The 11956-nt window shown below is 27.3% G+C and overlaps 2 protein-coding genes across 2 annotated transcripts in view; one reads left to right on the forward strand and one right to left on the reverse strand.

Annotated features, from left to right (window-relative positions):
• LOC136983042 (nucleobindin-2-like) overlaps positions 1-2276 on the forward strand; it is a 44361-nt gene extending 42085 nt beyond the window's left edge. The window contains exons 11-12 of the mRNA XM_067279668.1: positions 1620-1723; positions 1858-2276. Of these exons, the coding sequence (XP_067135769.1) occupies positions 1620-1718 (99 nt within the window). The 3' untranslated portion in view covers positions 1719-1723; positions 1858-2276. The remainder of the gene's footprint in view (positions 1-1619; positions 1724-1857) is intronic.
• Positions 2277-6266: 3990 nt separating this feature from the next.
• On the reverse strand, positions 6267-8965 carry LOC136983064 (parathymosin-like). Its single transcript, XM_067279695.1, has 4 exons — positions 8824-8965; positions 8654-8729; positions 7857-7926; positions 6267-6747 (listed from the first exon to the last, which is right to left on the reverse strand). The coding sequence occupies exons 1-4, from the start codon at positions 8847-8849 to the stop codon at positions 6590-6592; spliced, it is 330 nt and encodes a 109-aa protein (XP_067135796.1). The 5' UTR covers positions 8850-8965; the 3' UTR covers positions 6267-6589.
• Positions 8966-11956: the final 2991 nt, after the last annotated feature.

The raw sequence follows: 11956 nt of genomic DNA on the forward strand, positions 1-11956 counted from the left end.
AAATTTACACTTTAGAACGTCTGCATGTGTATTCTTGTTTTGACACATAAATGTGAAATTGTACAATACATATGAGATGCAATTATAAGCTTCATCTCTATGAAAATGTACAGAGCTGAAAAGGAGAGTCTAGCAAAACATGTAATTTCATATTTAAAATCTCATGGATGAAAAGATAGTTCATTTTTGGGAGAATGGATCAGAAGGAAAAGCATTTATCACTCATCACCAAACATTATAAGAAGAATGGAATCAGTTGAAAAAAGCTTCAAACTGGGCATGCATGAACACTAAAGACAAAAAACAATGAAAACAAAGTAAAAGCTTTGTTTCATACAGATCCATCAATGTCCATAAGAATTGAGGTCTAGAAATTGAAAATCCCAAGATCTACGATATCCTATATTAAAATAAAGAAGCTGGCAATTGAGGCAGATATAAAACAACATATGCTCAAGTACTCTGGTAGTCAGGAAATCCAAGCAAAATCAGGATAAAAATGATCTTGGAAGAAAATCTTCATTATTGATGATGAAACATATGTTTCCTTCAATCCTTCAGATGTATCAGGCAAAGAAGTATTAACATGCAGAAGACCCAAAAGAAGTCATCTATGATGAAAGATCAAATCTCAAGCTAAATTCTACAAATGGTACCTTATTTGAAGAGTGATGAACTGATTTGGCAATGTATGTAAACCCTACATTTCTGAAGGCACTATTATGAGTGAAGTTTACTTAAACTAATGCATTCAAGGCAGGCTTATACTCTTCATAGATTGGCATTACGACAAAAATAATTTTTTCTATTGGCCAGACATTGCAATAGCCCATTATGCAAGAAAAGACATTGACACCTTAAAAAAAGAAAATATCGATTTTGTACAGAAGATAAAAAATGTTCCAAACGTCCCATGAAGGAAGAGGTATTGAAAGGAACTCTGCAAAAGAGAATTTGGAAAACAGAAGTTAAAACCAAAAAATTTGAGAGAATTATGACAAATTTGGCAAAATATTAGCAATAAGGGGCAAAGGAATCCTGAAAAGCTGTAATGGACAAAGCTGCGAGAAAACTTTGAGAAATAGCATATAAGGGCATATATTAAATGCAACTAATCAATTTTCTAAAGAAAGTAGGCAACTTGTATGGTCCATAAAAGTGATAAATTTGTCATAACATTTTATTTGAAATCTACAACAATTGAATTTTCGTCTTCCTTCACTTTGGACATACCATATTTCTTTGTGTTAATTTTTTTTACATTCAAGAAACTAAAGTGTTTTACAGACGTTGCAAATGAAACAACTGGTATTCAAAGTCTCAAGAAATTCTTACGTGATACAAATTAAAAACAAGAAAAGGAAATGTTAGCATGTTTTCTAATTGAGTACAGTATGTATATATTATTGCTTGCTAAAGAATACACTTTATATATAAATTTTGGTGTTAATAATGAGTTTTTTAATCTATTCTAATATTCCTTCCTCACTATTTTCAAATTAAGAATGGATGACACACTATTTTTAGTATAAATAATTTTCAAATGTTTAAAATGTCTGATGGTTTTTGGTAATTTAATTGTACATGTTGTCAGAATGATCTAATCAAACTAATATTAGGGTTTAGATGAAGAATTGCCATTTACAGAAGAGGAATTAGCTGAATATGAAAAATTGCTTGAAAAGAAAAAGAAAGAAGTTTCAGGAAATAAAATATAACTAAGGTTTGAATTATATTTTAATAAAATTAATTAGAACTTTACTGAAGTTTAATTATTAATATTTATTAGTAGTAATAATAATTTATTTTGTTTTTAATTTTTATATCTTTTTATAATAATGAATTTTATTATTTTAGTGATAAAAGACATTCCAGTTATAATTCCAACTTTTATTCCAAAGAACTAGCATCAATTAAATTTATAAACTTATTATTAAAAGAAAGAAGATTTTTCTATGCATAAATTTTATGTATTTTGATAAAAATTATAGTACTCTGTACAAAATTGTAATTTAAATCTATTTTTAAAATAGTCCATGATAAAATTTATAAATTTTTTCTAGTCAAAAATTATTGTACCTGCATTATATGTTAAAATGATATAATGTTCAAGTATACATTATATGGTTAGTGGTGTATATTTCTAGTCAAAGAAACTATTGATACATTAATTAATTATATATTTATTTAATATTCTCAAAAATAATGTTGATTTTTAAAAATATTATGAAAAAAGTTTATATTTTTTTGAAATATAAATAAATTTATAATTTATATTTTATTGAGTCATTTTTATTTCTTAGAGAGTTGAAAATGTTGTTTTTAATATTATGATTTTCTTACAATTTGAATATAATACTGTAATTAAAAACTGATTTATAACAAATATACATTATGAATTTAAAAAAACATTGTTTATTGCATACTTTTTATATTTTTATGTGTGAAATCAAGATATCGTCTTATCAAGGAAACCAGGTCACTCATTAATCTAGAAATGTTTTTAGTCTTTGATAGGCCATTATAAGCTGTTAAAGAATAGAATATATTTGAATTGAAGAAAGGAATAACATAGAATAGAATTTTAAATTAACAAATCACCAACCAGAATTTTATAGAATATTGATAATTAACATTTTAAATATATAAATTTTTATCTCTTAAATGAGCTCATTATTTCATTATCTTGAATCAAATACTCTTCTTTTTTTTCACACGTTCTCAAACTAAGAAGCATCACAAGCATTAATGATATTGGTATTCATATACATTTTCTTTAAATATATCTGTTCTGTTAGACAGATTGCACAATGTTCTCTTAATTCATATATTTTAAAACATAAATATTCCAAAAAATTGACTTTAGTGTCATATGCCCATTGTTCCAGAGCAATGCAGTTTTTATTCCTATTAATCAAAGCATAATGTTCATTAAGGTAATATCTAATAATCTAATAATAGAACTGATACAATAGAAATTTTCTACCTTTTTTTTACAAACTTTATTTAATATATTGGTCTTACCTAATTTTTATTTATAAATGTTTATTATATTAATATTTTATTGTAAATAGATTCTTTTTAAATTAATTTATTACTTAATAATTGTCAGAATGTAGATATGATGAAGAGTGGTGTCTAGGTAAGACAAAGAATGAGAGGACTAAAAAGGAATGTACGTCAAAGCACAACACACGTTCAAACTGTAGTGAGGACTGGAGTACCACTTCCCCTTAACAGAGTTCACATAACACCACTCACCCCTTGCATAGCAGAGGAGAGGGCATGACAATTTCAAGGGTAAAGGTTACATTCACAACTTCCTAACAGTAATACTTCAAATTAATATCTAGTTTAGCTAAAAATATAATTTATTCTAATCAGAACAATTTTAATATAATTTACTGTATAATTATAAATACAGTAATTTTATTTAAATAAATCTCAAAAAATAAAACTTTTAAAAATATATACATTTTTAAAAAACTGTAATTCTCCAAAACTAAATTTAGTTTTTAGAAAAAATATATGCTTTGATATTGGATGAAACTGTTGAGCATGGCCCCCCCACATCCTACAGTGGGGCCACCAGACCAGGATCATTGGCAAGCCCTCTCCCCCTCTTGAATAATTACTGATAATTTTAGTGACAAAAGAGAAAATTATGAAAATGGCAAAAAATCACAGAAGATATTGTTCGGCTGTCAATTGTCATAATTGTAAACAGAAAAATTCTGATAAAAGTTTGTTTTCCTGGTGACTCAGAAAGGTAATTTTTATACTTTTATGATTGTTATATTAAGTTAATAATAGTAGCTTAGAATATGCTTAGAATATGAATTAAATATTCCAATTAAATTGAACTCAATATTCCACAAGAAAATCCAATCAAAGCAAAAAATACAAGCTGGCCATTGTCATACCAGGCCCTTTGACTAGGGTCTGGTCAGTCACTACCATGGGGGCCGTGCTATTGAGTATTTTAAAAATTTTATCTACATAAAAATAAAAAAATTCTAAAGTTTCATAGCATACTTTGCTGATGATCGGTGCCAATTCTAACACTATGAATATTAATAATGAGATTAACTAACTTATGGATTGTGCATGATGATGAACAACAATTAATTTACATGATTAGAAAACTTTGGATGTATGTACAGTACTGTATACATCCTTAAGGTTTTTCTAAATATGTAAATATACATAGTGCAATTGAAATTGGTGCCATTAATTTAGAGAGATTTTTCAATCAAAAATATGCCTAAAATCCTCTATAAAGGTTTCTCAAAATCTGTTTTGTTTTCAAGATATGACTTGCCAAAAAATTACGTCAGAAATAAATTTTAAACTACCTGCCAGCCTAAAGGCAGCTATTTGGCCCTCCTAGCATGTGCTATTATATGCTTTAAATTTTTAAATTTATAATATCTTCTATGCTTTTTTTTGCTTTGCTTACTTAAAATTTTAGTGGAAAAACAAATTGGAATACTTTATTTTATATTCATATTTAAATAAGTTGATTTCCCAATTGGGTTATTGGGCTGCAATTTGAAAAAATTGTAGACCTATAAATTTCCACTGTTGTCAGTTTGTCTGTCTTTCCGTAATCTCAAATGGAGCTAGATAGATGAAATCCGAGACCAGATATGGAAACCTTTGGGGCAGGAGGCTCCGATCAACTATGTATGAACTTCTGATGCAAACTGGAAGTCATGTTATTTCAATTCAAAACTTTTCCCCTGAAATCAGTTAATAGATGACCAGCACGACTCTATTGTTAAAGGAAAAGTATGATATACAGGAGCAAGACACCACAGTACTAATTTGAGGTGGAGAGCATATATTTTAAATGAAATAAATTAAAATTATGATTAAAATTGCAGTCTGGCATTGTGACGATATCACAATAAATAATTGCTCATAGACCTATAAATTCCCACTATTATCCGTTTGTCCTTCCTTAATGTTGAGTGCAGAGTTCGATAAATGAAAGCTGAGACAAGATATGGAAAGTTTAGAGGATGAAGGTCCTGATTAACTATATAGGAACTTCCGACGTTAACCGGAAGTCATAGTAATGTTCAAAATAACCACTCAGTCGGTTTGACGAAACACAAAGTTTATATTTACAATATAAATGTACAAATAATACAGATTAGAGTCACAATTAAATATGCACAAACACTAATCCAACGACAACCGACTATTCCCGTACAAATTCGTCGAAAGAACTCCTTACGATCAAACAGACTGGTAAATAAACAAAACCTCCGAGTCAGGAACAAGTTCGTACTAAAACACTGGAGTTACTTTCCCCAGATTTCTGTAGCGTCCAACAAGCGATACAGTTAGAACTTCGGTAACAACGATCCTAATCCGATCCGATCCGATCTTCCCAATACGAGCCCCCGTTCCCGCCGAAACTACGGCTTAAATAGTCCCAACGTTCGAATCGTCCACCAATCAAATTTGAATTCTTCCACAACGGCCGCCAACGGTCATTTCCCGCCGGCCAATCGTCCGTCTGTCGTCGATTTGAAACACAACGGATCTTCTAACGGTCGTTTCTAACGGCCGATCCCAACGGCTTTTCCGTTATGAAAGTTCGTTATAATAAAACAGGGCAGAAATCACTTCCCTAGCGATTCCAAACCCTACAGTCATATTATTTCAATTCAAAAATTTTTCCTTCGAAGGTGTTAGAAAGATGACTGATATGTCTGTATTGCTAACAGGAAAAGTATGATGTACAGGGGCAAGACACTTAACAAATTAATAAATAATAATATTTTCTTTATATAAAAAATTATGGTTATAAATTTAAATTAGATTAAATATTTAAATACCATAATTTTATAATGTATATATTAACTTTAATTTTTTTAAACAGATAAAACAAATTTTATACACAATATATGCACAAAACCACTTTTTAAATTAATTTTATTAATCTCTTACCTTTGAATTATAAATATTTATTGATATTTAAAAAAGCTTTTTAAAGTTTTATGTAAAAATATTTGTAAATTATACAATTACCCATACATTTTAAAAAATAATGATAGTTAAAATTTTATGTTTGTTTTACAATATTGAATAAAGAATTTTTCTTGATCTGTTATATAAAATATAAAATGTGACATTGCAAACAATCTAAATTTAATAGTAATGCAAAATTTAAACTATGGGATGATTATATCAATTTTTCATTGTTGAAACAAAAACTACTCATTTGGAAAGTTTTTCTATTTATTCAACAAAGATTCTTTCTCATTCTATTCATTTATTAGTATTTGATACTACAAAACTTTAGCACTTATGTCCTGATTAGGAAGGCTCGAATAAATAAATATCCTACATATATTTATTTTTCCCCACGATTAACCATTTTGCTTGCTTTGTACTGTTTATTTTTTCAGAATGTCTTAAAAATATATTTTTTATACATACCATTTATAAAAAAAATTATTAAATACATTTTCCTCTGTATACATAACCATTTATTTAAAATAATGAATACAATAATATGTCTATGATGATGATATAAACATCAATAAATATATGAAAATTATAATAAATAAAACAACTAAACACTAGATTCTACTGTTGCTTCAAGAGGAGGAACAGATTCTTTTTCAGATTCATTTAATTCTTCTGTTTTAGATTTCTTCTCTGGAATATTTTCTGTATCTTCTTCCTCTTTCTCATCTTCACTTGACTTTCTTTTCTGTCCATGATTTAATTCTGCAAATAAAAAAAAAATAAATTTTTGATGAAAGATTTTTTAAAAAATTTGTTTCAATAAATTGTTAAAATTATAATAAAAAAATTAAAATGAAAACAAATATTAAGCTTTTAATGTAATTATATTTTAATCTTTAGAAAATTATTTATAATTCACTTTTTACATTTGATTAATGAAAACAAAAATTCTTGCAAATTTAAGTATATGTACAGTTTTATATCAACAGAAATGTAGTTGTTCTCAAGTGTAGTTAGTTAATAAATATTTAAATTTTACTTAGAATTTTTGTAATTTCTTCTAGACTGAAATTTATAACTAGATTTTTGATGTTTCTTTGTAAGTCAAAACAATGAAAAATTGCCTGAATTATTATTGATTAGATTTTTAGCATAAAAAATAAAAATTCCAATGGAGATTTTTGTGAGGAATATTATTTTATGCTTATTAATGAGTAACTTTTTTCCTACAAATTAAAAATCTCTTAGATTTTTATGTAGATTATGATTTCATATAATTTAAAATGTTAAATTGCAAATTAATTTCTTTAATTTTTGAAGATTCATTCATGCATGTTTTCATTAAAGTTTTAATACAAATTCAGTTTAAAAATTTATTACCAGCAAGTAAATATAATATGAAAAGAATAAAGTAAATTATTATAAGTAAATGAATCTAAATATTTTTGAAGCATATCCTAAAACTAAACTTTTTTGGTATATGTTGATAATTATGTTGAAATATCTTACTGACATTATGTATAATTGTAATATTTAAATATATATGAAATTTTCTTCCTTTAATTTTTTTTATTTTTAAATTAAAAAACCTTTTTTGTTTTTATAATTTAAAAAACAAAATTGAGATTTTTTATTGAACTACATGAAAAAACTAATGCAAAAAATGCAAAAACATTCAGTTTTTGAAAATGTTCTCACATATATTTACATATATACATATTTTATGTATATACATCCTCCATAAAATATAAAATAATAAGATCGAATAAAAATATGATTTTATGCTAATTCATTTAATACTTTTACTGTATCCCTCTAATTTAAGAATAGATTTAAGAATAAAAAAATGTTTGTATCAGTTATCTGACTACCTCCATTTTCCTTAGTTTCAGTTTCAGTTTCTTCTTTTTCTTTACTTTCTGTTACTTCAGGTTCTTTTTTCTACAAAAAATACAAGGAAAACTCTTTTTTTTATTGCATTAGTTATCAAGAATAAATTTTAATTACTAAATATGCCATTAAAATAAAAATGCTTTTAATGGTAGTTTAATATTCAGTTTTTATACCCTATTTTAACTAGTAAATTTACTAAAATCAAATTTTTAAATGTTTTTTTGGTTGGAAAATTAATCAATAAATACATTAATAATTTTGTATACCAATAAAATTTAAGATATATATTATTTAAAATTTTATTTTTAAGAATGAATGAATGTGAAAATATAACAGTAAATACTGTAGGTAAATTTTTATATATGAAATGAAATAGAATTTTAGATTAATTACATTCTGAAAGTAGTTGAAAAGTGTCCAAAAATTACGTGTGTTTTAAAGTAAATTTCCTACACACATTTTATCGAATTAAATAATAATGCTGTTACACGTTAATTAAAATTTTATATATTTTATATCTATTTTAAAATTTATTCTTATGTCTTTCTAGTAAGTAATTAGGGAATTTTTACAGGGTTTGCGAATCTTTAAATCTTAGAAACAAAAATTAAAACATTTGTATTTTCTACATGAATTATTAGTAAATTGAATTATTTATGTAATTAACATTAAGATTTAAATCTAGAAATCCAGAGTAAGCTCTTAAGAATTTAACAAAAATGCGAAATTTTTTACAGAGAACTTTAAAAAATTTCTAGAAAACAAAAATACTTACCGCTGGAGATAAGTCTTGTTCGTCTAATCCTTCTTCTTTTTTCAGTCTTTTATTTATTAATTCGGTATGTTCGGAACTGAAAATGTTTACATTTTTTTTTTTCATTTATTTACTTTAAAATCCGCAGGGAAAAAAAATCCAGTTTTTACCCGTAAGACGAAAAAACTTACCTAATTCTTGATCTTGTGGCTGGCATTTTATTTTACAGAAATTGCACACAGACAAACGATTTACTGCGATTGAAGACGAATAATTTATATAGTAACAAATCACGTGCTATTCTCTCAACCAATTGGTGAGAGATAAATTCATTTTAGACATATTCTACATAAAGTTCACCGACTTCTCTACCTTTACATCGGTGCGAATCATTTCTCTTTCACAACATATTTATTATACATAGATAGAAATGTTTTATAAACCATGAACTCTTAATAAAATAATTATTTTTAAATAGTATGGTTAGAAAAAGATTTTTTCGAAATGTTTCATTTATTTATTTAAATTTTAATAAACGTGGATTAAATTTCCGAATATTCAAAACACGGTTTTTTGTAACAGTCTTTTATATTTTTGAATAAGTAAACATGTTAAAGGTGTTCATTTACTTATTAATTAAAGCCACGTATTTAATATTACAGACGAGTGCCGAGTGCCTTTGAAAAAATGATGTATGTAGAGCTAAATATATAAATTATAAATCGAAAATATAAGAAAAGTCTTTGGCTTATGAGAGATTTTATAAAAAGGTGAATGACCAACCTTTTACATATTCGCTTTCGCTTAAAAATAGAACAAGTCCATCAACCTGGCTATGTACTGTACTTCTGCATCAAGTAGATGTCACTTTATTTTTTATTTTTGCTTACGTTTTTGTTTCGTTAATTAAATTCGAAGTGTTATTTATAAAACGCATTTGTCAGTACGGCATGTTTTTATATTTAGAAACCAAAATGATAGACAAAAACTCTCAGTGTTTAGTCTTTATAAGGGTAACAAGTCTGTGTTTTTGTTTTAGAATTTATGTTTTCGATTATTTAAACGGGTGTTTTTTTATTACAATTTATAAAATGTTCATCAAACTTAACTTTTTAGCGAAATAAAGGTGTTCGAGAATTAATTAAAGTGCTAATCGTTCAAACTAAAATATAGAAAAATAGATTATAAAATATTTCAAGCAATAATTTATGTATAAATAAAATAATAAAATGTACAGGATTTTATACAAACGTGAATTTAGTAGGAAAAATCGAAATTGACCGAGTTTAGTTAAGTAGGCTGATAGAATTTCTTTGTGATGATAATAGGTTACGTGTTATATACACCCAGTCATTTAAAGTTGATGAAAGGATGTACGATTACAGTTTTTTTTTCCGTGCTAAATTTCTAAATTATGGAAAGTTATATTGCACGAAATTAATTTTTACACGTAATAATATGGTTTAATAAGTATAAAAATTATAAATATTGATACTTTGATATTATGTTTGATACAAGGATCTATGCAAAAAGATCTTCCGAATTGCAACCGATCTTTACATACAATTTTCAACACTTGTACGAGACAAAATCCATATTAACTGCGATGTCGTATTGATATCGACCGAAAATCAGAATGCAGAATTTATTTAGTAAAAGTTTGCTTATAATAGAATATATTGAAAAAATTAATCGCACAATTTTAAATTATGATATTCAGTTTAAATTTTGAAAATTCCTAGAGGCAATCAAGTGATATAAGTACAGGAAGTCACGCTTCTCTGCACAACTACTTTTTTTAATGATGAGCTGATAACAATGTCTACTAGATTGTAAAATTAAAATTTGATAATGTTAGTTTTTGTTTATTTCTGACATTTTAAGTATTAAATCTTTGTCAAAAATAATTTTTTAAATGTTTATAAGAGTGGGAAAAGTATTTAAAATACTGACAACTCGCGATTAGTGTTCTAAAATTTGCAAATTTTAAATGAAAATTACGATTAAATAATTTTGTCGAACTCAAAACTCTCATAATATCAAGCGAAATTTTCGAATTTGTGATAAACTTAACATATCTAAGATTTGTTCTTCCGGTTTCTTTACAATTTTAGTTAATGGTGCCACTGTAGTATTACGTGCATTCTAAAATGACATATGTTAACAAACTATTTAGTCACGGCATAAGATTTTTCTAATTATATATTTTTTTCTATAAATTACAACTTTCAATTGGGACAGATTCCAAGTCCGAATAAACGTGCTTTCCTTTACTACTGCCAAATTTTTATTCCTTTACTCAATCTCTATCTTTGTAAAATCTACAACAAACAAAACGCAATATACACCTGTATTTGTTGGCCATTACGTGCTTTGTAACGACAATACAAATCAGGCCGCCAACACGTTCGTGATCTTGTATGTTTTCTTTTAATTGGGTTGCAATTTGAAAAAGTTGTAGACCTATAAATTCCCACTGTCGTTTGTCCGACCGTCTTTCCTTAATCTCGAGAACGGAGTTAAATAGATGAAAGACGAGACCATATAAGGAAACTTTTGGGGCAGGAGGCCCCGATTAACTGAATAAGAATGTCCGGTTTGTACCAGAAGTTACATTATTTAAATTAAAAAATTTCCCCTGAAAGATATTAGATAGATGACCGGCACGACTGCATTGTTAAAGGAAAAGTATGATGTACAGGGGCAAGCCACTACTAATTTGAGATGGAGAGCATACATTTTAAATTAAAAATAAGATTAAATATTGCAGCCCGGCATTGTGACGATGTCACAATAAGTAATCGCTTGCTTCGTATTTAATAAATTATTGTTGGTCTGTGTAAATTTCAAAGAATACGTTTTGAGATGGTCGCTAGTGATTTAATATTTTGTAAAAGATAATTTTAATTTCAATGTTTATCAAAAAAATTTCAGAGAATAGGAACAAATCTTCGTCAAGCTTTTCTACGGATGACCGAGCGGTTAGTATCATCCTATGGTGATGGGGAATTTGGAAACGAATTCGGTCGAGAAAACTCCAGAAAGCAGCGCCGGATTAAGCCTCTAGCGGGCCCTACATCGGGTCCCTCACCGCCCGGCCGCCCCATTGTGGGTCTGTCAGACCCACGATGGGCTTGATAAAAAGACCATCTTTTGTTTTTTTTTCTTTTTTTCTACCTGGAACCTGACGATTGGAGTTTATTGCTTCTCGCTTTTACTCCGAGAGACTGTGGTTGATCGCTAAGCGACCGAAAAGCTGGCCTTACAGAAGACGGCCGAACGAAGCGCAGGGAAAGATAGAATGCCTTCCGGGAGGACTGGGTA

Source organism: Centruroides vittatus, unplaced genomic scaffold, assembly GCF_030686945.1.
Source record: "Centruroides vittatus isolate TY-2023 unplaced genomic scaffold, ASM3068694v2 contig_875, whole genome shotgun sequence".
In the NCBI taxonomy this organism is placed as follows: domain Eukaryota; kingdom Metazoa; phylum Arthropoda; class Arachnida; order Scorpiones; family Buthidae; genus Centruroides; species Centruroides vittatus.